Consider the following 23,700-nt stretch of genomic DNA (forward strand, 5'->3'; position numbering starts at 1 on the left):
GGCGCCAGCGCCGTGGGGAGCGCAGGCAGCGCGCGGGGCAGTCCCGCCCGCTCCCGGCAGCCCGCGCGCCGCTCGGGGGGCCTCGGAGCACGGCGGAACCATGCCCAAGTCCAAGCGGGACCGCAAGGGTGGGAGCGGCACCCCCGAGCCCCGGTCCCGGACACCTTGCCCGGACACGTCCCTCTCCCCACTCCCTTCTCCGTCCTTTTCCCATCCCTTGTCCCCATCCCATCTCCCATCCCCTTCCTCATCCTTCCGACTCCTTGCCCATACCCCGTCCCGATCACCGTCCCCTTCCCCATCACCGTCCCCTTCCCCGTCCTGTTCCCCATCCCGCCCTGACGCTCTCTCCGCTCCCCGCAGTGTCCCTGACGCGGACGCCCCGCAAGGGGCTGGAGGCCAAGCAGGCGCTGATCGCCGAGGTGAGTCTGGCCCGGGCCCGGGCCCCTCTCCCATTTCCCTGTCCTCCCCGTTCCCCCCGCCCCCTGTGCCCGTCCCTGTCCCGGTAACGGCCCCCTCGCAGCTGCGGCGCTGTGTGGACACCTACAAGTACATCTTCGTCTTCTCCGTGGCCAACATGAGGAACAACAAGCTGAAGGATGTGCGGAACGCCTGGAAGCACAGCAGGTGGGCAGGGGGGTGGTGCCGGGGGGATGCCCAAGGGGATGAGCTCCAGGGCTGACATCCTTCTCCTGCTCTTTCTGGGCCAGGATCTTCTTCGGGAAGAACAAGGTGATGATGGTGGCACTGGGCCGGGAGCCGAGCAGCGAGTACAAGGAGAACCTGCACAAGGTACCTGCTGGGGGTTCCTCTGGGTGTCCTAAAGCTTCACCTGGCGTATTCCACATCCTGGAATAACGTCCTGGGGTCACCGTTCTGTGTGTGTTTTAATTGAACCCATCCATGTGCTGCCACAAAGGCTCTGTTGTGAGTGGAGCTGTGCAGGACCGAGCCCTTGCAGGCGAGTCCCCGATGCTCCCCAGTCCCCATGGATGCTCCTTTCTTCCAGGTCAGCAAACACCTGAGAGGGGAGGTCGGGCTCCTCTTCACCAACCGCACCAGGGACGAGGTGGATGAGTAAGTACCAGCCTGGCACAGCCTCTTTGTTGCCACAAAAGCCCTTCACTCCCTGCTGCTTCCCTTCAAGCAGGGATGGTCTCATGGGCCTTTTCCACTGATCTTTGTCAGCCATTCCTGTGACAGCTGGGCAGAATCGTGGAAGGGTTTGGGTTGGGAAAGACCTTAAAGCTCACCTCGTTCCACCCCCTTGGACACTTCCAGGGATGGGGCAGCCACAGCCTCCTTAAGGACTGTAGGGCAGGCTGTGCCTCAATCCCTGCCGCAGCCCAGGGCTGTTCTCCCACAGCTGAAGCTCTCCCTGCCCGTCTCTGTCCCAGGTGGTTCTCCAAGTTCCGGGAGCTGGACTTTGCCCGCGCTGGGAACAAGGCGCCGTACGGGGTGAGCCTGGACACGGGGCCCCTGGAGCAGTTCCCCCACTCCATGGAGCCGCAGCTGCGGCAGCTGGGACTGCCCACGGCGCTGAAGAAAGGTACAGCAGGGGCTGGGAGGGTCAGCTCCCGCCTTGTCGGTGCAGCTGGGAGCTCTTAACGGAGAACATTAAATAAAGAGTGGGGTTTAGGCCTGGAGAAAACCTCAGGGACAACTTTGTCCTTGTTGGGCTGGGGCTAGGACTCCTTATGTCCTTCTTGTGCTGCTGTTCCCAAACTCGTGTCAAAGGCTGAGTAAAACCCTCAGATTTCTCCACAATGCCACCTTTCTCCAGTGGAAACAGCTCGGATTAACCCACTCAGGAACCAGGTGTGGGGTTTTGGAGCTGATCTCACCCATCTCTGTGGGGTGCACTGATACTGCCTGGGAAGGTGTCAGCTCCAGGGGGTGGTGTTGGAGAGGGTCCTGGCTCTGTCCCCCACATTCCAGGGGAGTTCCCAGGGCCTGGGAGCCTATTTCCAGGGGGTTTTGCTCTGCAGGAGTGGTGACGCTGCTTTCGGATTACGAAGTGTGCAAGGAAGGGGATGTTCTCACCCCGGAACAGGCCCGTGTGCTGGTGAGTAACAGGCCCTGCTTCCTGACACAAAACAACTAATAATTAATTAACACAACTCCTAAAACTCAGCAGCAACTAATTTGGTTCCTGCTTTGCTCCACTTCCCACCTGGAAGCGGAATTTACTGTTTTGCTAGGCTGGGCATGGAGACAGTAAAGCAGGAATGACAGATTTGTGTCCTCTCCCAGAAACTCTTTGGCTACGAGATGGCAGAGTTTAAAGTCACCATGAAGTTTCTGTGGAATTCTGAGACGGGAGACTTCCAGAAGCTCGTGGGAGACAGAGCAGAGGAGGAGGAGGAGGAAGAGGAGGATGACGACGATGGCAGCAATGAGGACTAACAGCCTGGACACCAGAGAGTTCTATTTTAGGGACAAAAAGAGGAGGATATTTCTCTTCCCTGGGTGCACCTGGACTGGGATGATCTTTATATAAAATGACCTGACTACGCTTTTTTTTAATATTTATATAAATATCTATGTAAAACTCCAGCTGGTTGTTACTGCTGCCTGTTGCTGTTGGTGGATCCTGGGATCTGAGGAAATGCCACCTCAAACATGAAAACTGGGCAGAAAGGGTGTAAATGTAATGCAACTTGGATACAGCACAATAGGAAAGATGCTGAGAGTTTGTTATTCTGACACAGAAGAAGATAATTAGCTCAATCCTTGTAATTTTACCTCATCTCTGGAAGTGTTCAAGGTCAGGCTGGATGGGGCTTGGAGCACCCTGGGATAGTGGAAGGTGTTCCTGCCCATGGCAGGGGGTGGAACGAGATGAGATTTAAGGACCTTCTAACCCAAACCATTCTGGAATTCTGTGATTCAAAGGCCCCAAGTGCTGCCAAAGAGATGCCAGGTTCCAGGTGCAGGTCAGAGATGGGGTCTGCATTAGAAAGAGGTTTTATTCTTGTATGTAGTTACTTAAGATTTCACATTAAAGCAGAACAGGTGCTTTCACCTCGTTAACACATTCATTTTCCTGATCAGCTGCATCCTGAATCACAGGGTGTGCTGGGAGAGCTGAGGAGCTGGGAGGGAGGAACAACTGAGGCACGGGTGTGGATCCTACAAAGCTTGGTTGATTCAGGAAAAATCTCCAGCCCCCCACACGTGGGTGGGAGGGCAGGGTGGGGAGTACCTCTCCCGAGTTCCCAGAGCCTGTGCCGGGTGTCCCAGGCCGTCCCTAGCGGAAGTAGTTGGGGCAGTCGTGTGCACTCAAGTTCCAGGCCTCGTCGAACGCCTGCACCACGGCCGGCAGCAGGGGACCGTCCTCGCTGTAGTTGAGGTTCTGCTCCAGCTGCTCCAAGTTGGACATCCCGATGATCACTGCATCTCCAAGAGAACCCTGGAAAGAGATGGGAGGTGGTGCTGATCCCAAAAGGAAGCTCCCCTCCCAAGCCACTGTGGGCCAAACGAAGCATCTTTCCACTAAAGAACACCCAGCAATTAAGCAACTGACACCACAAGTTCTGCTCACTAGGCCTGGACTTCCTCAGGTCATGCCAACTCCTCAAAAGCTGCCAAGTCCTACTTTATGATGGGCTACAGGAACATTTAGGGGAGATGGGGAATATTAAGCACTAGTTTCCTAGTCCAGTGAAGGGTGAGTCCTCTCCTTGCAGGGAAGCTGAGTGCGTGGGAAGCCAAGACCCCAGTAACTGGCACCTAAAATCTTCCAGTTCTGACCACATGGGATAGCATGGGGAAAGGCAATGAGTTGCCTCACTCCCGCTGCCTGGCAGAGTCTGTACACCAATATTCACCTTGGAACACCACAATCCCACAGGATGAAAAGACACTACACTGAAATTTCCCTGTTTGTGAGCCACGGCAGCAGTGCCCAGTGCTGGCAGCAGTGCCCAGGTGAAGCTCTCACCTGCAGTTTGGAGTGGTTGTAGAGCCAGCGCAGTGCAGCGGATGCCAGGCTGGGTGCAGTGGAGCCATAAGCCTCTTTCAGAGCTTTTTCTACCAGTGCAATTCCCTCAAAATTGTGTTTTTTCCAGTACCTGCAAAAAAAAAAAAAAAAAAAATCATTGTTATTGGCCTTGGGACCTCTAGTCAGTGGTACATCTATATTCCAATCAAAAGGCTTTCAGGAAACCTCAGACAACTCTTCGTAGCCTCTGAGGACTTCTGCAATCTCCCTTGGAAGTTGTGAGGAAGCTTAGCCTAAAAACCACCCTGCAGAGCTCAGTCACACACCACAGCCCCAAGCATGTGTGCTGACATACTCCCAAACTTTGGGCAAATCTGCTTCCTCTCAGCTGCCTATTAGAGTGTTTTTTTAATGCAGCCATTCCTGCTCATCTGTCAGCTCAGGACATACCTGTCCCTGTAGGCCTGAGCCCAGTCATTCCCAAAAAATCTCCCAGTGGGCTGGCTCGTGTCTTTGTCCTCGTACTTGTACTTGCCGGTCAGCAGCCCCCCTGCGAAGGAAGGGAGCAGCAGCTTCAGGGATGGGCCGGCTCTGCACAGCCCCTGTTCCACTGGGTTTTGGCCCAAAGCCTGGCCTTGCCCCCTGTACCTGCCAGCGGGTTGTAGGCGTAGAAGCGCAGCCCGAAGTGCCTCAGGCAGGGGAACAGCTCGGCCTCCACCTGGCGCGTGGTCGCATTGTACATTCCCTGCACCGGGTGGGAGACAGCCTGGAACAGAGCTCAGGGCACAGCATCCGCCTTTTCACACCCTTCCCTGGCCATACTCATCCGGGAGAGCAGCTTCAGCTCACACAAGGTTATGATTTGCTTAGGAACAGACTCGCTGAAGGACTGCAAATAATTTAAGTTCCATGCCAGGGGAGTCACTGGCTCCAGCAACGAACACACCGAGCTGTTTCTGAGCAGCGACCGTGCTCAGCTTCCTGAATTTCCTCACTGAAAGGGCTGTCAGGCCTTGGAAGGGGCTGCCCAGGGAGGTTTGGAGTCCCCACCCCTTGAGGTATCCAAGGAACGCCTGGACGTGGCACTCAATGCTCTGGGCTGGGTGCCAAGGTGGGGATTGGTCACAGCTTGGACTGGAGATCTTTTCCAACCTCAGTGATTCTGTGACTTCTCAGACTAAATGCAGCAGATTCCTTCTCTGCGTTTATATTTAGCACACTGGGGGCTGGTCCTAGATTCGGGGAGCCCAAATCCAAGATTCCCCCCTCCCTCACCTGGTACACAGTTGGCATCACCCAGTTGTTGTACTTGCAGATGGTGCAGATTTCTGCCACCTCCCACGCGGCGTAGTTTGACAGGCCAAGCTCTTTAAACTTTCCCTGCAGAGGAATGAAAAGGAATTCAGTTCCAGTGTTTCAAAGTTCATCTGGACCCAGACAGCACAGATGGGTACAGTGAAAAGGACAGTCAGTCACTAAATTTTAGTCCAGAAGGGTTAATTCCTGTCCACCTTTTCTGACAGACTATGAATTATTAAGACCTGACAAAAATATTTCCCATTTGCTGTTCATTTGGAATTCACATCTTCTAGTTTAAATGACATAAGTAGATAAATGAAACTCAGGAGTTCTTCACCCATTACCAGCACAAATCCTAACCCAGACAGGTTAGGATTAACAGGGCTGGAAGCAAAGTTCAGATGTTCCAATGCTTCCAAGAGCTCTTGGGAACAAAGTGCACCTCGTGAGCACACAAAGAACAGCGGCTGCTCGGCTTTGCCCTGGGCTCTGTCTCCTCTTGCCACAGCTGCACAAACCCAGTGCTGCAGATGGGCACAACAAGCAGCCCTGGTTTATTAAAAGTGGTGGGAAGGAGGGAATCAAGGATTTTCCAGGCTTGGACTCTGCACTTTACCTCTTTGTGCAGCTCGTGGCAGGCACGCAGGGTCTCCTCCACCGGGGTCCCGTGGTCGGGAGCGTGGAGGTAGAAGAGCTCCACACTCTTCCTCTGCAGCCTCTCCAGGGACGTGTCCAGCTGGGAGCGCACGCTCTCTGGCTTCAGCGTCTTCCCATCCCATGGGTTGGCCTTGGTGGCCACTTCCACTGGCAGAGAGAGAAGGAATGAGCAAGGACGTTTCCCCCTTGAGGAGGGGAATGGGGATAAAGCACATAACCCAAGTGTTTGAGGTGTTCCAGGGAAGGTGCCTCTCCTCAGGAATCACATCAGCCTAGCAGGCGAGGCTCCTCTCTGCAGGGACTGGGGGTCTGCCCCAGACAGGGAAGGTCTGCTCCTCAAGGTCCGGGGGTCAGCACTAATAGGGGCTCCCTTCTCCTCAGGCATGGCATCAGCCTGGCAGGCACAACCCTTATCCTAAGGGGATGGACCTGGGGCAAGTCCTTTCTCCTCAAGGAGGGAGTCAGCCCAGCAGAGAGGATCCCTCTCCTCAGGGAATGCACCCTGGGGAAGGCCCTTGCCCTCTTGTCCTCAGGGACAGAGTCAGCCTGGCAGAGGAGACCCTTCTCCTCAGGGTAGACACCTCTTCTCAGAGCACGAGTCCTGAGGCAATTCCCTTCTCCTCAAGGACTGTCTCAGCCTAGCAGGAAACACCCTTCTCCTTCCCCAGGGAAGTCCCATCTCCTCAGGGAAGTCCCTTCTCAGGGAGGGCATTAGCCTAACAGGGAAAACCCTGCTCTTCAGGGGACAAGTCCTGGCCAAGTCCTTTCTCCTCAAGGACTGTGTCAACCTGGCAGAAGAGACAAGACCCTCTCCTCAGGGAAGACCCTTCTACGGGAAGAGCCCTCTCCTCAGGGCACGGTTCCCAGCAAGTCCCTTCTACTCAGGAAAGACCGCTCTCTTCACGGAACGAGTCCTCGCCAAGTCCCTCCTCCTCAAGGACAGTTGTCAGCCTCCCAAAGCGGACCCCTCTCCTCAGGGCAGCCCCCTCTCCTCAGACACGAGCCCCAAGGCAGCCCCTTTCCCCCGACGGCAGCCCACCCTCCGCGGCCGTACCGGGCTCGGTGCCGCCGGCCAGCAGCGTGCCCAGGATGCGCTCGGACTCGCCTCCCGCGTACATGAAGGCGGTGTCGAGGAGGCGGTATTGGCGGCGCAGGAAGGCGCGGAGCAGCTCGGCGCTCGCCTCGGGCCCGGCGCGCCGGCCCATCTCCATCGTGCCCAGCACCACGGCGGGCCGGGCCCCGCCAGCCGCCCGCGCCGCCATCGCCGCCCGCGCCGCCATCGCGCCTGCGCGGCCTCGGCCCGCCCCGCGCCCCGCCCGGCCCCACACGCGGCGGGGCCGAGCGCCCCGAACTCGGGAAAAAGCGGCGGCTTTGGGAACGGCAGCGCTGGGAACCCAGAGGGAGTGTGCGGAAAAGCAGCGACTTCGTGAAAAGGCTCACTGGCTGCCCGCCGCGGGGCCGTGAAAAACTGCCGGTTTCCGGCAGCTTCCTGAGAAAGCGCCTGAGGCGGCAGAGGAGACCCGGCAGGGTTTGGGACAGCGTTAAAAGAAACCCGGCAGGATTTGGGAGAACAGCGAAAGAAACAGGGCAGGAGTTGGGACAGCGGCGAAGGAAACCCGGCGGGTGTCTGAGGAGTTGTGGATTTGCAAAGAAAAACAGCCCAAGTTTCAAAAAGAGGGGGTTTCCAGGGAAAAATAAAGTCAAATTCCGAACCGCGTCGGTGAGGAGGTGAGTGCCGGTGCTGCGAGGACAGGTTGGGCTGGATTTCGGCTTCTTTTGTTTATTCTCTCCCCTCCCCGCCCCCACCTTTTTTCTTCTCCTTTTTTCTTCTTTTTTTCTTTTTCTTTTCTTTTCTTCCTCTTCTTTTCTTCTTCTTCTTTTCTTCTTAAATTCTTCTTCTCATTCTCTTCTTCTTTTCTTCTTCTTCCTCTCCTTCTCTTCTTCTCCCCTTTCTTCTCTTTTTCTTTTTCTTCTCTTTTTTCTTTTTTCCTTCTTCTTTCCCCCTTCCATTTCCTTTTTTCCTTTTCTTTTTTTCTTCTTTGCCTTTTCTTTTTTTCCTTTTTTTGTTTTTTCCTCCTCCCTCCCTTCTTTTCCTCCTTTTTTCCCTTCTTAGTTCTTCTTTATTTCTTCTTCTTTCATTTCTTCTGTTTCTCCTCTGAAGCCAAACCCTGCCGGGCTGCCCGCATTTCCCACCGGATGCAAACCCGAAGCCAGTAAAGGTGTATTATCCACTAACGATCCATTTTTCCAACAGGAGCCAGCTCCCGGAGGAGCCCCAGCCCTGTCCCTCGCACAGATCTATCTTTCCCCAGTGTTATTAATTTTATCTGTATTATTCCCTTCTCCCCAGCGTTATCCCAGCGGTTCCATGGCTGCGCGGCGCTGGAGGGGTCTCCCCTTCGGGAATCTCTCCGACTGCCCCAACGGCTCCCGCTGGATCATGGATGTGTTCAACGAGTGTGCCCAGGACGGCTGGGATGTCGCCAGCGTCGTCCTGGGGCTGGGCTCCATCGGCTGCTTCATCGCTGCAGCCTTCCCGTGAGTACCGCTCCCAAATCCCTGGGGACCGCTCCCAAATCCCGCAGTATCGCCCCCAGATCCCGGCCAGCCCTTCCCGGGGGACGGCCCAACCCGACCTGCCAGCACAGGGTGCCAGAATTATTAAATCCCCCCGGTAAGGGCTTGGCAGGTTTCGGGTGAGGGGAGCCGCCGCACAGCCCCAGAGCCTTGGTGGCGGCCGCGGTGCTGTTGCTGTGCCTGGCAGCCGGAATGTCCCACGTAAGGCACGTGTAGGGCCAGCAGGACAGGTCATCCTGCGGAAGGAATGTCCCCAGGAGCCCTGGGGTGCTTGGAAGTGCTGACACAAGGGTGGCAGAGGGGCACGTGAGCGGTCACGGTTCTTTTGCAACCAGAGGGGAGGATCCTGCAGCTGGGATCATCCTCCCTGCTCCTCCCACAGGGCGCCCGGTGAGCAGCAGTGGGGCTCTGGAGTTCCAGCTGGGGTCAGGGGAGCATGTGGCCTTGCTTTTCCTCCCCTGACTGCTTTGGGATCTACAGGAATCCTGGGGATGGCTCCCAGGTAGCGCTGAACCAGCTGAGGGTGATGTTTGTGCCTCTGCCCAATGCTCTGCAGGCAGTTTTACCAGGCCTGCAGAACGGGCATCATGGACCAGGCTCTCTCCATCTATTTCCTGCTGGGGTGGCTGGGCGGAGACCTCCTCAACCTCATCGGTTCCTTCCTGGCTGATCAGCTGCCCCTGCAGGTACCGGGGCTGGGCTGGCTCTCAAACACCCCAGCTCCAGCGAGGAGGGAGGGGCTGGGAGCTGCTTTATCCAGCACTTTCGAGCCAGAGACCCAAACTGCCCGGGATGCTCCCTCTTTCCCCCCAAGAAATGCTCCTGCTGGGGTTGCTCCTTTCTCTCCCAAGGATGTTCTGTCTTTCCCCTCTGGGGTTGTTCCCTTCTCTCCCAGGGATGCTCCCTTCTTCACCCCCCGGGTTACTCCTTTCTTTCCCTCTGGGCTTGTTCCCTTCTCCATCCCAGGACACCCTTCTCTCCTGGGGTTGCTGCCCTTTTCCTCCCCGGGGTTGCTCCCTACTCCATCCCAGGACACTCCCTTCTCCCCCAGGGACCCCGGGAGAGGAGGGAGCATCCCTGTGGGACCATCCCAGCCCCCGGGCAGGTCCCTGTGGGTGTGCCCAGCGTGTCCCCTCCTGCAGGTGTACACAGCCATTTACTACGTGCTGGCAGACCTGGGGATGCTCTCCCTCTACTGCTACTACCGGGTGAAGAGCGGGGGCAGAGCGTGTGAGTTGGGGCAGGGCTGGGGTCTCTGCTCCCCTTGGCACTGGGAACAGGGAGGGGGAGACTCCAGGGGGCACTGGGAGCCTGGGGAGATTCCAGTTATTAGATGCCTCTTATTGCTTGCTGGGTTGTTTTTTTTTTTTTCCTTGGGTGATTTGGGCCCTTAGGAGAGCCAGAGCCAACAACTGGCTGGGCCTGAGGCTTCTGCAGACCCTACAAACCTTCCGCAGTGTCCAGGCTGAAAATACCCCTCCCCACTCCCCCATGAGCCTCACTGGGCACAGAAATAAATAAATCCTGGGAAGTAAATCCATCTGGGAGCTGGGAACCACAGAACTCCTGACTCAGGCAGTGCTGGGAAGCAAAGGGGGAAGTTTTCAGTTGTTTCGGGGTCAGTGCTCCAGCCTTGACAGGGAAGTTCCTGTCTGTTCAGCTGCAGTGAAAAGGGAACCTGAGCAGCTCTGGCAGGGTTTAAACAGCCAGAGAAAACAGAGAAAATCCCTTTTCCAGCACTGCTGAACCCCAAACACGGATAATTATTTAACTTGGTAAAGACATGTAAAGTTATTAGCCACTATTATCAGTTGATATTTGACCCATCAGATACGTAGTTTTGTTAAGCTGGAGAGCTTCTTTGCTGAATATAATCACTAAAAAATTACTGAAAAATAATAAATTACTACTAATAAAGAAGCCACAGCAGAGCTTGCTGTGGCAGGGATTTGAGAGTGGCCATCGTCAGCTAAGACAGTGAAATCTTCTAGAGGGGATGATTTTTAAGAGCCCTAAACCTGAAGAAACCCGAGATAGGAGCAGTTTCCTCCCTGATAAGGTACAAATTGGCCACATCACTGGGAGATAAATCACATCACTCACCCACAGCAGCCACTGCCCATGCCTTGGTGAGATAAGGGAGAGTTCAGAGGTCGCTCAGTCCCTTGGTGAGATAAGGGAGAGTTTGGAGGTTTCTTCACCCCGAGGGGGTCCTGGCACCCCCGGGGCTGTTGGCGGTTGCTGGGTTCTCCCTCATCAGGCTCTGTCTGACTCCCTGCAGTCCCCGCTCCCATCAACGCAGCCTTTGTGTTCCTCTCCGTGGGGTCCCTGTCCAGCCTCTCCCTCCTGGGCAGTGCCAGCACCAAGGATCCAGGAACCTTCAAAGGAAGGTCTCTGCTGTCAGCTCCTGGGGATGAGCTTGGATCAAAGGTGAGCCAGTTCCTAAACCTGGGAGATGGGATAGAGATCTGCATGGGGATGTCCTGTTTGATGCTGTGATGCCAAAAAACCACCCTGGACCCCACAGTGCGTTTTGGGGTTGGGGGTCATTCCTATTTTAGGACCAACCTTCCAGGAGACTGTTACAGTCTAGGAAGGTGACACTGGAAAGAGAGCTTTTCCAGAGATTGTTCCAAAATTCAGGAAGAGTTTGCTGCAGGATTTCAGACATTTCAGGGCATTTTCACTTCAGACTTCAAGCACTTCTGTGAGCTGCTCGAGAGTCAGCAAACCTCACATTTCCCACATCTCTGTTTGCAAACAGACTTTCTCTCAGGTAGCTGCATAGGATGGACATACTGTAAAAAATGTGGTTTTAAGAGACTGTTTTCAGGAAATTTGGAATACTTCTCCCCTTTAATTCTCCTTCCAATTATCCACATTTATATATATTATTGGAAATCAAACAAGCAAGAAAGTGCAGCAAGGTAACTCAGCTGGCTAAAGGGAGGTTTGCAAAATAGTTTTGCACTGGCAGTAGAAAAGGACCTTTCCAAGCAATGCAAATGAACCCAATTCCTGTGATAACAGACTGCACTGGGTATTTTCCTGTGGCAAAGTGAAATATGATTATCAGCTGTAATTATCTCCGGGCTGTCAGGGGAGGGGGAGCTGGGCACAGCCAAGGCTGGGTGCTCTGAGCCCCTTGTCCCTGTCCCTGCCTTGCAGCCTTTCTCCAGGACTGAAATCATTGGATTTACCATCGGCTCCATCTCCTCCGTGCTCTACCTGTGCTCCCGAGTGCCCCAGATCTGCACCAACGTGAGTGCCCAGCCTGGGACCCCGGGGTTCCTCACGTGGCACTCGAAGGGGGCTGGGGGAGTTCTCCTTTCTCCTCGGGGGGAGTTCTCCTTTCTCCTCGGGGGGAGTTCTCCTTTCTCCTCGGGGGGGGATTCTCCTTTCTCCTCGGGGGGGATTCTCCTTTCTCCTCGGGGGGGATTCTCCTTTCTCCTCGGGGGGAGTTCTCCTTTCTCCTCTCTGCTCGGAGGTCCCATGCCCCATCTCCCATCATTCCATTCCGCTATTTCTCTGTATTTATTCTCCCCTCTCCCCCCCTTAACCTACCAATATTTTGAGGGTGGGGCTTTCATTTTGTCTTATTTACAAGCCAAAGGGGAACTAAAAGACTCTCAGCATTGAGTCACCACCTCTTTTCTTCTCTTTTTTTAATGCTGGGGGAGAGGATGATTAATATCACTTTGTACAGAGATTTAGGGGAGCTGCAGCCAAGCTCCTCTCCTCTCCCTCTTCTCCCAGTACAAGAGGAAATCCACCAGCGGGGTCTCCTACTTCCTCTTTGCCCTGGTGATGCTGGGGAATTCCCTGTACGGCCTCAGTGTCCTCCTGAAGAACCCGGAGCCGGGCCAGGGCCGGGGTGACTACGTCCTGCACCACCTGCCCTGGCTCGTGGGCAGCCTGGGCGTCCTGGCCCTCGACGTGGTTGTATCCTTTCCCCTGGGATGGGATCCCATCCTGCCAGCAGGGCCTTGCAGGGAGTGGAACAGGCAGGGACAGGCAGGAGGGGTGGGGTGATGCTGCTCCATGGGTGATTTTGTGGTGTTGCACCAGCTGGGAAGTGCCTCAGCCCCTGGTTTGCATTGAGCTCCTTATCCCGTTCCCACCTCTCCTGGCACAAACCCTTTCCTCTGGGTGGTGGCACCCAGTGCATGCAGAGACCCTCCCTGTGAGTGTGCAGAGCCTTGACCTCTCCCCAGATCTCCTTCCAGTTCCTGGAGTATCGGAAAGGACGGCCCGGAACCCTCGAGGAGAGGGATGCGCTCCTCAGGGAGCAGGATGAGAGCCCGGAGAGCTGACAGAGGGCCCTGCCCCGCAGGGATTGCAGGAGGGGGATGCACGTGAGGAAGGTGGCCTTAGGGCCGGGCAAACCGGCCCCTCCATCCTGGTGGCTCCTGGGAGGAGAGGCCCCGAGCCCGTGGGTGACGCGTTGTGCTGCCAAGGCGGTGGCACAGGATGCTGCTGGGACACCTCGTGCCTCTTTGATACCAAAGATGCTTTCAGGATAAAAGGGAATTTTTGGATACCTCAGTTGCTCTTCGCTGCTCTGGTGCCCCACAGCTGAGCCCAGTCACTGCTGCGACTCCTTAGGGTGACCTGGAGCTTCCTTGGTGCTGAAAAATGTGGGAAGAGCCTGAGTGGGGAGGGGACAGGGATGATGGACCTGCCACAGACATGAGCACCACTGTGGCCTCACAACTCCCCACTCAGCTCCTTCCACCCAGGGCTGGATCCAGTGGGGAAGGAGCAGCAGAGCCAAAGTGTTCAGTCCACACCTATTTTAATTAGTGTGGCTCACCCGTCTATAAAACACGTCCTTCCCCACCTGCCTGCCTGGGTTTCATTTTGCTGCTTTACCTGGCAGCTCCTGCCTCTTTCCTAATGAGTCTCACAGTCCCATTTCTCTGACTTCTCATTTTTTGCCTCACCCATGTTTTAATTGCACGGATTCCTTGGTGAAGTTGCTCCATTGCTGTTCCCCAGCCAAAGAGCTGCCTCTCTGCTCACTCTGGTTTTTGGTTCCTGCTGTCTCTCCTTGATGAATTTATCCTCAACTTGATGAGTTTATCCCCAACACTGATGAGTTTATCCCCCTCTCAGGGCCCTGCACTCCTTGACCAGGGAAGGATGGGAAGCAGGGGTGGTCTGGGAAAAGCTGTGTCTCCAGCGTGTAGCCAGGCTCCCTCCCGTGTGCTGAGCTCTTCCTGCTGGGGATGAGCAGCTCAATCTCCCTGGGAAAACGAGGAAAATCAACCAAAGCTTGGAGACCCTTCAGGAAGAGCTATCACACCTTGTCCTTGTGAAAACAAGAGCTTTCATTTTCCTGCACTTGCTATCAGCTCTTCCTTTTGCTTCCCTTTCCCCTCTCCAGCTCCCTTCTGATACCCAACATCGTGTTCCTTTTGGCTTTAGCGCCCTTATCATTAATTTATGATTCCTCAGCCAGTCCATGACATTTGTCCTTCCCAAGGAAGTCACTCTGCTTTGTCCTCACACCGAGGACAGCAATCCGTGGTTACCCAGCTCAGCCTGGATCTCACAAGAAATGGGATTCCGACTGCTCAGTGCCCACCAAGCTGCACCAGCAGGTTCACTGAAACACAAGCTGGGCCAGTGCTTGGGACTGAGCTGTTTCCAGAAAGGAAAAGTATTTTTCAGTCTCTCTGAGCCCCTTGGACCAAGTGAGTGGGTTTTTACTGGATTAATTCACCATTCTGCCCCTCCAGATTCACAGGCAAAGCAGCTGCTCACCTCATCCTGAAGGCAGCAGGATTTCCTCTCCTGTCTTTCCCTAGGAATTGTAGAACAATTCATACCCAGTACTAATCCAAACCACGAGCAAAGCCCTCATCTCTGCCACTCACAACCCTAAATTACTGTCACATACTGGCTTTTCTTAAACCTCGACAAAGAACCTGTGCCATAAGGAGGAGAGCACACACACACACTTTTTTATATATATATATATATATTTATCCCACACACTGTGTCCCCACAGGTGTGCCCCAAGCACGAGTTAGGTATGAAGTTGATTTACTCTGACTTTACTCAGGCAGGGCAGGAGCAGGAGGTTACACACCTGCAGCAGTCTCGGGGGTGGCTGGAAATTCCTGAGGCTCTCTCTGAGGTTCGCCTCCCTCCAGGTCATCACTGCAGCCCTGTCCCTGCGTTCAGGAGTTTGCAGAGGCAAATGTTCAACCAGAAAAGGCTGAGCAGAAACAACCAGCCCTGGGGGAGAGGGTAACTGAGAACCTCAACAGGAGCCTCCCCCTCCCAGGCTCCAGATCTCATCTCCAGCTTCAAAAGAGGCTTCTCTTGGGGCAGAACCGTGAGACAGCAACCACATCCCAGAGTGTTCCCTGTGGGATCCCAGGGCACTGTCCTTTCCCAGCCTGTGTCCCACAGGAGCTCTGGTACCCTCTGCAGGCTCCGGGTGAACTCTGGCCACGTGCAGGAGTCGGGGGGGGACACAGGTCACGTCACAAGAGCACGTTAATTAATCAATCAGTGTTAATGCCAACAGCCCCCACTTGCAGAGGGCCACACAGAGGGCAATTCCCAGAGCCAGGGGCAGGAGGAGCCCAGCAGATCTTTATGTGCTTCCCCAGTTTTGCCAGGATTGGGTTTGGTACAACCAAAGCCTGGAGCAGGCAGGGAACGAACCCAAAGCTGTGCCAGCTCCCTCTGCCCACCGAGGGCTCAGGAGGCGACGCTGGGGGAGGGTCACAGGTGACACAGGGACCAGGGCAGGAGCTTTTGGGTCAGCACCGATGGGAGGAACCACCCAGGCCAGCACAGCCCCTCTGCGCAGGGCTGGACACACAGGTGCCCCACTTTTCAGCACACCCAGCAGAGCTGGACTGCGCCCTCTCCCCTGAACGCACCCCTTCCACGTCTGCTGGCTGCCTGGAGCATGAATCCCAGCAGCTCCCAAGGGCAGCTGGACCGTGAGTGACACGGGTCCAAGCAGCAGTGGGACATCACAGCCCCTTCCAGACAAACGCTTCTGGATGTGGGACAAACAACAAACCCCAAGTAACCCTGCAAGGAAGGAAAGAGAAACAAGGAGGACACAACCACACACACGCTTCTTCCTGGGATTTTTTTTGTTTTTATTGTTTTAGTCTTTTTTTTTTCTTTTTTTTTTTCCATTTTTTAGTATGGAGGCTCAAGTATCAGATGTAGATTCAATTTAAGCTTTACAAAAAAAACAAAAAATCAAAACAAAAACCCCTTTTGCATTCCATAAAAATTGACAGAAAAGCGCCTTGGAACCAGGCTATAGAAGAGCAGAACTTTCAGCAGGTCTCCAAATCACCATCTCCTGCACATCTGGGTTACTCAGCATCGTACAACCCCAAGGAACACCCTCTCTTCCCTCCCTCCAGCCAGCCCCTGTGCCCAGCCCCCAAACATACGCGGAATAGATTATTTTTCTTTTTTTTTTTTGTTTTTCCAGTTCTTCCTCTTTCACACACCACAGTATTTAATAAATTTTTGTTTTACATTTTTTACACCAATGTAACAAAAGGCAGGAGGGGGTGAGGGAGGAAAAGACAAACAATGATCCGTGGTGATGCATATAAATGGGGGAGGGTGGGAGGGGGGGGAAGAAAAATAATACATGGACTTCTACAGAAACATAGCCTAAGGTCTCGATAGTAAAATGTGGTGCAAAGTAGGCCTCAGAGACTGAAAAAGTTTGTACAGCTTTATTCATGGGGAGAGGATGGCGCTGCATGGAGAGTATTGGATGCAAATCGTGACGTGACGAACAGAAAAGGGCGGGGGATGATTCTCTACGAAAGGAATCTAACGAGTGCATGGCATGGCTGGTTAGCACGGACAGGACTTTAACTTTGCTGCTTTCTCTTCAAAGCCTCCACCAGGTCGTTTTTAAGAGCTTCTTGTTTTGATTTGTCTGCAAAAGTCTGCACAGACCTGCGGGGAAGAAGGAAAGGCGGGTCAGAGGCGGCGCAGGGGAGGGAAGGGTTGGGAACAGTCCTGGGAGTCAGGAGGAAGGAGAAGCCCCTCAGGCCAGGCTCAGCTCTGCCTGCTGGACCCCGGGAAGCAGAAGGCAACGTGAGCACTCAGTGAGAACACAAAACAAAACTCACTCTGGCAAGGATGGCACCAAAGGCTTCCCCCCCAGCTCCGCTCAGGCTGCCGGAGGGAGATTCCCAACGTTTTGTGTTACAGACGGGAAGAAGCCCAGCATCCCACAGCGAAGGGGTTAGGTGCTCCTGCTCCCCCAGAGAAAACCCAGCCCCAGGCAGGAGAAGGGCCGGGCCAGGGAGCTCTGACCCTTCTGCAGACTGTTCACCCAGGCTCGCCTCGGAACCTCCCGCTGGCCTTTGCACCGGTGGGAAAAGCAACCAGAGGTTCTGGTGTCCAGTTTGCCTTTTTTTGTACCTTCCCTAAGGAATGAGGGATCAAAGCAGCGGAAGAAGAGCAGAGATACTGTCACAAGGTTATTGCAGGGCTTCCCTTTGTCTGCAAGTACACAGCAAAAGCTCCACCTTTCAGGAATCACCTGGGTTCGGTGCCCTGGGAGCTGCTGTGGAGGAACCTCTGATTTCAATGAGACAGTAAGTAATTTCCACTTTTAGAAAGGCCTCTCTTAAATAAATTGATAGAATGGGTTCTATCAAGAACCAGACTCTTCCAGAGTGGCTACCACAGAGAAGTGGAAGGATGCAGTTGGGTAGGATTTCTCTCCACCTAAACCACAATTCCCAGCCTTTACAGTACCTGGGATAGTGGAAGATCTCCCTGCCCGTGGCAGGGGGTTGGAATTGGATGAGCTTTAAGGGCCCTTCCAACCCAAACCAGTCTGGGATTCTGTGATTCAGAGCGACCTTATTTTCCCTGGTTGCTGTCTCCTGTAAACAAGGCTGCTCTTTGTGGTGGTGATTTTCCTACCATTTTTATAACAGTATTTCCATTCTCTTGCCTCTGGAGACTTCTGCTGCTTTAATAAGAACATATACATTTATATTTGCATTTGTCACAGGCTGCAGTGGTTCTTGGCCCCTATCAACAAACAGTGAGTTTCCCCCTTTGTCAGCTGAATGTGTTTGAAAAAACATCTGTAACTCGTTAGAACTGGAGTGGAAGGTTAGGCTGGCTCAGGGTTAGTCACTGCCGTGCGCCCCTGACACTCAGAGCTCCAGAGCAAACGAGAGCACAGCAACAAATCCCCTTGGAGGCTGTGCAGAGCACAAGCAAGTGGAGGCTGGGAATGTTTGAGTGAGCTTGAGCAGGACTGGGTTTCAAGCTCCACGGAAATTCAAAATCCACCAGGCCCATGGGGACGGGCGTGTGGGCGAGCGCACATTTACTCTGAAGTCATGGGAAGTACCAGTCATTTTTGTTTTCCAAACTGTGAGACTCCCGAGATTTCATTCTGCAGGGAGGACACTGGGATTACAGGGAATTTCTCCACGGAAGTGGTGTACCACAGGTGTAAGAAACTGCTGGTGCCCAAGGGACAGAGTCCCGGGGCTTCTGGATGGGATCAGCCCAATCCAACACCACTCCAGGCATGGGACCACGGGCCCCTTTCCTGCTCCCAAGCCAGAGTGCAAAGTGCTAAATCCTGCCACAGTTCCGAGCGTGAGGTTTCCACGGGGGAGGAGCCAACAGCTGAAACAAGAAGCCCAGCGTTCAGAGGCCGCACTGAGAAGGAACCCGGGGCTGAGCGGGCGGCGCCGGGGCCGCTCCGCCTGCGGGATTAGGGGTTAGTTCTTCCCGGTTACCATGCAGGGGCTGGGCTGGTGAGTCCTGGTTTAGTGCTGGCTCACACCTCACAGGCAGCGAGGGTACCTGGATTGGTTTAGTTATCAGGCTGGATGTAGATCTGGCGCTGGGTCAACACTTGAGAAAGTTCCCTCTGCAACTGCTTATACTTTTGGTTGTCGGGAATAGCATCGATAGATCTACAGAGAGCAGTGGGAAACCAGGGAGCAAACAGGGAAAAGAACAGTCAGAAGAGCTCAGTAACACGGAGCTGGGGCTCTGGGAGCCACCAGGGAGGAGAAGGGGACACACACAGGTGAGAAGGAGCAGGGAAAGGCTGGAGGAGCCAGGTGTTTCCATCAGGAGCTGCCCACAGGGCCGGGACTGAGACTGAGGGATGGGGAGACAGCAGAGATTCAACCACAACGGCTCAAGGCAATGCTCACAAGAGAAAGACTCTTATTACAGATTCCCTCTGAGGTTAATAAATGCTTCCTGGCTAAACCCTGCTCAGCACAAAGGAAACTGAGGCTGTTCTGAGCTGGGCTTGCGGCAGAACAAGTATTTAATTAACACATTTTTCTCTCTTCTTCCACATCTCAGTGTGTGAGAGAAGAGCAGAGCATTTATTTGTGCCCTTTGGTTATTCTACATTATCCCACTGTGCTGGGAGGTCTCTCTGCACTTTACAGAGAAGTGATTTGGCATCACAGTTCTGTGCTTTCCTCTGTGAGCATGAGAATTACCAGCTTGGGATTTCCATGTCCAATTCCTGCCCAGGAATGAGCAGGGATTGAAAAGCACAGCACAGTTTCCCTCCACAAAGGGCAGAGGGAATTTAATCTCTTCTCATACACTGTATTTTGACCAGTGGTATTGAGAGAACAACAGAATTTAAATCGAAGTCTAAATACCACAAACCACTCATGTCTTAACTTAAGTCATGTCATGACTTAATTCTGGGACTGTTTTTAAGGGTAGCAGAAAGAGAAGACAGAATTCAAGTGCAGCTTGCAGGACTGTGAAGAATAAAACTGATGAAAAATAATCTGAAAGTACAAGTGTTAGTTGGGCTGTTTCACTCCCTGTGAGGGAACAAGGGATTAAAACATTGCTTCAGGTTTCTGCAATAGAAGAGTTCCCTGAACTCCACACAGCAAATCCTGTCCCAAAGCACAGGGAGGGGAAACAAAAGCAGCTCAAGGCTGGGGTGGCACCACAGGGATGGGAAGGGTCCCCCACCCACTGCAGCTCCCTTACCTCAGCCCATTAACGATGTCCTTTGTTTTTCCAAAATAAATCTCATTCAGTGTACTTCTGATTTTGTTTTCCATGTCCTGGGAAAAAAAAGTAAGACAGCAGCTCTTTAGTCACCTCAGCTGCTGGCAGGGATGGTGCAGCACTGGCGTCCCTGTGACCACAACACCCGGAGCACCCCCAGCACTCAGATTCCCCCAAACCCACAGGGACCCAGCCTCTCTGCCCCTGTCAAAGGCTTTGTTCCTGCTCCCTCCTCCCAGCCCATCTCTCCAGGCTCGGACCTCTCTGCACCACGAGAGGGCAGCTTCTCTCCAGCATTCCTCGTTCTGCTGAGAAGGAAAACGCCTCTCGCCCCAGCCTGCCCGTGCACTGGACGGACTCCAAGTGCCAAGTCAGTCCTTCAGGATAACCAACAGTCCACAGTTCTGTGCTGAGGGGTGACTTTGGGTTTTTGACTCGTTCCTTAAAGCTCCAGGACAGAGCTCTGAGAGAGATCTTGTAACAAAGCAGCTTTTTTTTTGTTACGTTGCTTTCACTCAAGCAAAAAACTTTAAAAAGGGATCCAAAAAGTAGCAGCTGCCTTTCTTTAATTTCCCAGTTCCCTTAAAAATGCATCACAGTTGAGAATTTCCTCCTTTCTTGGTTATAACCATCAAGGAAATGTGGAACACCTTCACTCAGGACAGAGCAGTGAAACAGCAAAGTGGTGCTGCACCTTCTGAGCAGCTGCCACAAAATCCAACACTAAACCCAATCCCAGGGGACTCCATAAGCACTTGACACACACTGAACTTTCAGTCCAAGGGACAGTGGTGTGTAGCAACCTGACTTGAAATAATTCTCCCCAAAAGCGGCTGCAGAAGGGTGGGAAGTTGTTAATTAGTGCTCAGGAAAGGAACACCCATCTCCCAGGAGGTCACTGCAGAGCTGACACAACACCAAGGGCAGAGGGGTGGCTTTGTACCCACAAACAGCTGGAAGTGATGGAAGGAGAGCACTGAGCCATCACACACCGAGCAACAACAGGAACGAAAAAGCTGTTTGTAAAGAGAAAGCAACAAAATTCTGAAGGATGGGGCCAAATCTGGGCAGAAGAACCTCACTCACCTCTACCAAGCGCCCGATATTGGCTATGTGCGGAGAGGAGTCACTCACAGTCTCGTCCTTCTCCATCTGCAAAGGAAAGCACAGACCCATCTGTCACAGGAATCCCAGGGCAGTGTCCAGGAGCGGTGGGGGAAGGGTCTCACCAGCTCCTCCAGTGTGCAAGCAGAGGAGAACACGGTGAGGAACTGCCAGCACTTGCCACGGGCACATGTTGGTAACGGAGATGTGGTGGAATAAAAACCAGGAATCAAAACAACCCCTGCTCAGACAGACCCCACAACAGCCAAGGGTCTTCTGCAGGAGAAATTCAGAGCTGGAACAACTGAAGTGGACAAAGACCCCAGTGCCCTCAGTGAACAGGACACAGGTCCCTGAGGCAGGCGAGATCTTTCACCCCAACATCAGAACTGGGAGCTGGAACTGCAGCTGCAACACTCGCTTGATTCCATCTGACTTTGCCTCATGGAACATCCATGCCATGGCCCTCCATGGTCTGTGCTAAGGGAAAGTCCATCTTCCCCAGTTCTTGAGGTGAAAATTGTGGCCAAGACACAGCCAAGCTGTTGAACAACGAACATCAGACCCAGGAACCTCAGCAAGATTTGCTGAGGCAGCATGAAAACAAAACTGGGAGGCAAATGTAGTGGGAAGAACAGTCTTCAAAGGGTTTTACTAATCCCACTGAATTCTCTTATCCATCTGTTCCTATCCCTCCCTCAGGGCAGAGTTTAAAAATCTGGGCCAGCTACAGGTTTCTGCTAATAAGCCAAGTCTGTAACAGGCTTGGGGAAGCGTGTAATTTAGTTGGACCCCCGAAGGCAAAAGATAACCTGGAAGAGAGGGAGAAAGAGCAGCAGGACGTTTAATTGTGCCTTTAGACTGTTTACATGGAGTGGAGACACGTTGCCTGGAGAAGGGATCCAGCTGCAGTGCAGGGACAGTGTAAACCTCAACTACACAAACACACACATTATGGGCAGTTTGGGAACCATCAGCAAATTGCCCAAATCTGGGGCAGCTGGGAGCTGGCACTGGGGCAGTTACTGCCACAGGCTCCCTGCTGTGCCTCCTCCACACCTGGACAGGCCCAGCTCCATGGTAAGAAGCAGAATCTGAAAATAGAATTAATTTTTTTTGAAAAACGTGTATTATTACATCTCCATAAAAACTGCTGCCAGAAGGAAAACATTTTTATGTGCTCTGGAAGGCCAGATGTTACGAGAGGCTGTTTAATGGAGTGCAGAGTCAGGATCAGCCATGTCCTACAAACAGTTGGGTTTTGTTGAGTTGTTGGGGTTTTTAAAGGTTCCTTCCGGTGGCTGGCACTGCACAGGCTCAAGCAGCAGCAGGACTTTTGCTGCTTAAATACAGGGGTTGGTTTGCTTCAAGAGGAAATTCCCTCTGTAGGTTGATGTTAAGGAGCAGCTCATCTCCCCACTGTCACTCCCCACCTGCCTGCTGGGCTCAGCCAAACCCCAGGCTGAGCCAAGTCCCGGCCCAGTCCCAGCCCAGTCCCGGCCCAGTCCCAGCCCAGTCCCGGCCCTCCCGCGGCAGATCCAGGGCCTGGCTCCCCTGCCTGGCTCCCCCAGCCATCTGCTCTGAGTCTGACTCACAGGGAAACTCACTCCTCTGGGATAGCTCGAGGGCTGGCTGGTCACTTTGGATGTTTCCTGCACGGAATAAAGCAGCTGTCTGGGCTTTCTGTAAGCGTTATTTGGAGGAATAATACCAAGAGAGATATTTAAGCTGGATAAACACTTTGTTTCATCATGAAAGTGTCTGAAAATACCAGGGAAGGTAGAAGGGAACTCATCCTCCATTTTGCTCTGAAAAGCCAACAACACCCACAGCTGCTCTGGCCACGGAGCAAAGTGAAAATCCCTTTAATGAAACACAAACAGCAACGTGTGCCAAGGGCTCCCAAAGCAGTGGGCAGGCTGAAGGCTCCAGGTGGAAAATATGTGGAATTATTTGGATATCAGTAAGGCAAAATTTGGCCTGTCTCTCCAGCACTTATTTCAAACTATAACCAGATAAATGGAGGTTGTGATCTCTGCAGGGCTTGCTCAGAACTGACCACATCCCTTCATGGAGATTTGCTCTCACCAATGTAACCAAACACATCCCATTTCCTCTGCCAAACTCTTCAGCCATAACCATGGGCAAACCTGGGGATGCTACATGACCTTTACCTGCCACTTTCCAGACCTCCTCAACTCCTCTGCTCCTTTTTTCTAAACTATTACAGAACTGAACCTCTGTGAAATCCATACGAGTCCTCAAAGCCCATCCCATTCCACCACACCTTCCACTGACCCAGCCTGGCCTTGGACACTTCCAGGGATCCAGGGGCAGCCACAGCTGCTCTGGGCAGCCTGAGAGGTGCCGGGGCCTCCCCACCCTCATGACAGGAAAGTCAGGCAGAAATAATTCCCTAGACAACCCCTGTCAGCACATCCCTGCTGTCCCCGCACCCAAACACTGCTCAGCTGGTGATGAGAGAGACTCCAGGAGCTGAGGGGGAGCTCCAAGATCACAAGAAGATCCCACTGGTGGAAAATAAAAGCTACAACATCTGGAAGTCGGTGGGATGGGCCTTTCCATGAAAGCTGCCCTTGATGGAAAGGGATGAGTCTCCTAATTGCCCAGGGATTTCCCTGTGATGATAAATGGCACAATGGCTCTGCTGGGGTTTCACTGAGCAGCAGCAGATCCCAGGGCAGCTCTTCCTGCTCACAGGGACTGCTCAGTTTGCACAGCCCAGCCTTCATCCAGCTCTGCAAAACCTCCTGTCCTCGCTAGGGAGTGTTCCAAGTTCAAAAATCAACATGTCTGTGCTACTTTAATCCCAAATCTCAGGCCTCACTTCCCTATGACTTTACATCCTCCCCTTCCCACATCTCCAAATACAAATAAACTGTAGGTTTGGAGCCAACTTCTTTCTCAGCAAACTCACTTCCTCAGGGCTCATCCTGGCTCAGGAAACCCACACACAGGTTCTTTGTGCACGAGGACAGCTCAGGAAGGCACCTGCTCGTCCTGCTTGGGAGGAGGGGGCTGCAGAAGCCCATCCAGCAAAGTGCAGTGCTGACTGTTTGCCAGGA

The 23,700-nt window shown here is 53.5% G+C and overlaps 4 protein-coding genes across 7 annotated transcripts in view; 2 read left to right on the forward strand and 2 right to left on the reverse strand.

Annotated features, from left to right (window-relative positions):
• Positions 1-53: 53 nt before the first annotated feature.
• Positions 54-2,556, forward strand: MRTO4 (MRT4 homolog, ribosome maturation factor). 2 transcript variants are annotated; one of them, XM_010412498.3, is made up of 8 exons: positions 54-128; positions 364-422; positions 524-627; positions 711-792; positions 1,010-1,077; positions 1,398-1,549; positions 1,989-2,065; positions 2,254-2,556. In XM_010412498.3, exons 1-8 carry the CDS (start codon positions 101-103, stop codon positions 2,404-2,406), a joined length of 723 nt encoding a protein of 240 aa, XP_010410800.3. In that variant the 5' UTR covers positions 54-100; the 3' UTR covers positions 2,407-2,556. The 2 variants fall into 2 exon arrangements, with proteins under 2 accessions (XP_010410800.3, XP_039419748.1); XM_039563814.1 differs by having other exon boundaries at positions 2,181-2,259.
• Positions 2,557-2,944: 388 nt separating this feature from the next.
• Positions 2,945-7,180, reverse strand: AKR7A2 (aldo-keto reductase family 7 member A2). 2 transcript variants are annotated; one of them, XM_039563813.1, is made up of 7 exons: positions 6,954-7,180; positions 5,859-6,046; positions 5,219-5,323; positions 4,592-4,688; positions 4,394-4,493; positions 3,944-4,073; positions 2,945-3,412 (listed from the first exon to the last, which is right to left on the reverse strand). In XM_039563813.1, the coding sequence occupies exons 1-7, from the start codon at positions 7,177-7,179 to the stop codon at positions 3,251-3,253; spliced, it is 1,008 nt and encodes a 335-aa protein (XP_039419747.1). In that variant the 5' UTR covers position 7,180; the 3' UTR covers positions 2,945-3,250. The 2 variants fall into 2 exon arrangements, with proteins under 2 accessions (XP_039419747.1, XP_039419746.1); XM_039563812.1 differs by having other exon boundaries at positions 4,592-4,709; positions 6,954-7,178.
• A 25-nt stretch (positions 7,181-7,205) lies between these two features.
• SLC66A1 (solute carrier family 66 member 1) lies at positions 7,206-13,317 on the forward strand. The gene is made up of 8 exons (XM_010412496.3): positions 7,206-7,627; positions 8,250-8,437; positions 9,033-9,162; positions 9,619-9,706; positions 10,758-10,906; positions 11,645-11,737; positions 12,233-12,418; positions 12,691-13,317. The coding sequence occupies exons 2-8, from the start codon at positions 8,268-8,270 to the stop codon at positions 12,787-12,789; spliced, it is 915 nt and encodes a 304-aa protein (XP_010410798.2). The 5' UTR covers positions 7,206-7,627; positions 8,250-8,267; the 3' UTR covers positions 12,790-13,317.
• Positions 13,318-15,586: 2,269 nt separating this feature from the next.
• CAPZB (capping actin protein of muscle Z-line subunit beta) overlaps positions 15,587-23,700 on the reverse strand; it is a 57,273-nt gene continuing 49,159 nt past the window's right edge. The window contains exons 7-10 of one of the 2 annotated variants that reach the window (XM_039563815.1): positions 20,597-20,662; positions 19,490-19,566; positions 18,317-18,429; positions 15,587-16,432 (exon numbers count right to left, since the gene is read on the reverse strand). In XM_039563815.1, coding sequence (XP_039419749.1) covers positions 18,327-18,429; positions 19,490-19,566; positions 20,597-20,662 — 246 coding nt within the window. In that variant the 3' untranslated portion in view covers positions 15,587-16,432; positions 18,317-18,326. The remainder of the gene's footprint in view (positions 16,433-18,316; positions 18,430-19,489; positions 19,567-20,596; positions 20,663-23,700) is intronic. The other variant, XM_039563816.1, reaches the window with a different exon arrangement.

The sequence above is a fragment of the Corvus cornix genome, chromosome 21, assembly GCF_000738735.6.
Source record: "Corvus cornix cornix isolate S_Up_H32 chromosome 21, ASM73873v5, whole genome shotgun sequence".
NCBI lineage: Eukaryota > Metazoa > Chordata > Aves > Passeriformes > Corvidae > Corvus > Corvus cornix.

What these genes read in the sequence shown, in the direction of transcription:
- AKR7A2 (XM_039563812.1), bottom strand. Translation starts at nt 7,161, where the DNA reads ATGGCGGCGCGGGCGGCTGGCGGGGCCCGGCCCGCCGTGGTGCTGGGC. An exon ending in GGCCGGCGGCACCGAGCCCG is followed by an intron (nt 6,047 to 6,953) that starts GTACGGCCGCGG and finishes TCTCTCTGCCAG; the next exon opens with TGGAAGTGGCCACCAAGGCC. An exon ending in CGCCTACAACCCGCTGGCAG is followed by an intron (nt 4,494 to 4,591) that starts GTACAGGGGGCA and finishes CTTCCTTCGCAG; the next exon opens with GGGGGCTGCTGACCGGCAAG.
- SLC66A1 (XM_010412496.3), top strand. Translation starts at nt 8,268, where the DNA reads ATGGCTGCGCGGCGCTGGAGGGGTCTCCCCTTCGGGAATCTCTCCGAC. An exon ending in GAAGAGCGGGGGCAGAGCGT is followed by an intron (nt 9,707 to 10,757) that starts GTGAGTTGGGGC and finishes GACTCCCTGCAG; the next exon opens with TCCCCGCTCCCATCAACGCA. An exon ending in GGGATGAGCTTGGATCAAAG is followed by an intron (nt 10,907 to 11,644) that starts GTGAGCCAGTTC and finishes CCTGCCTTGCAG; the next exon opens with CCTTTCTCCAGGACTGAAAT.
- MRTO4 (XM_010412498.3), top strand. Translation starts at nt 101, where the DNA reads ATGCCCAAGTCCAAGCGGGACCGCAAGG. An exon ending in ACAAGGAGAACCTGCACAAG is followed by an intron (nt 793 to 1,009) that starts GTACCTGCTGGG and finishes CCTTTCTTCCAG; the next exon opens with GTCAGCAAACACCTGAGAGG. An exon ending in GCCCACGGCGCTGAAGAAAG is followed by an intron (nt 1,550 to 1,988) that starts GTACAGCAGGGG and finishes TTTGCTCTGCAG; the next exon opens with GAGTGGTGACGCTGCTTTCG.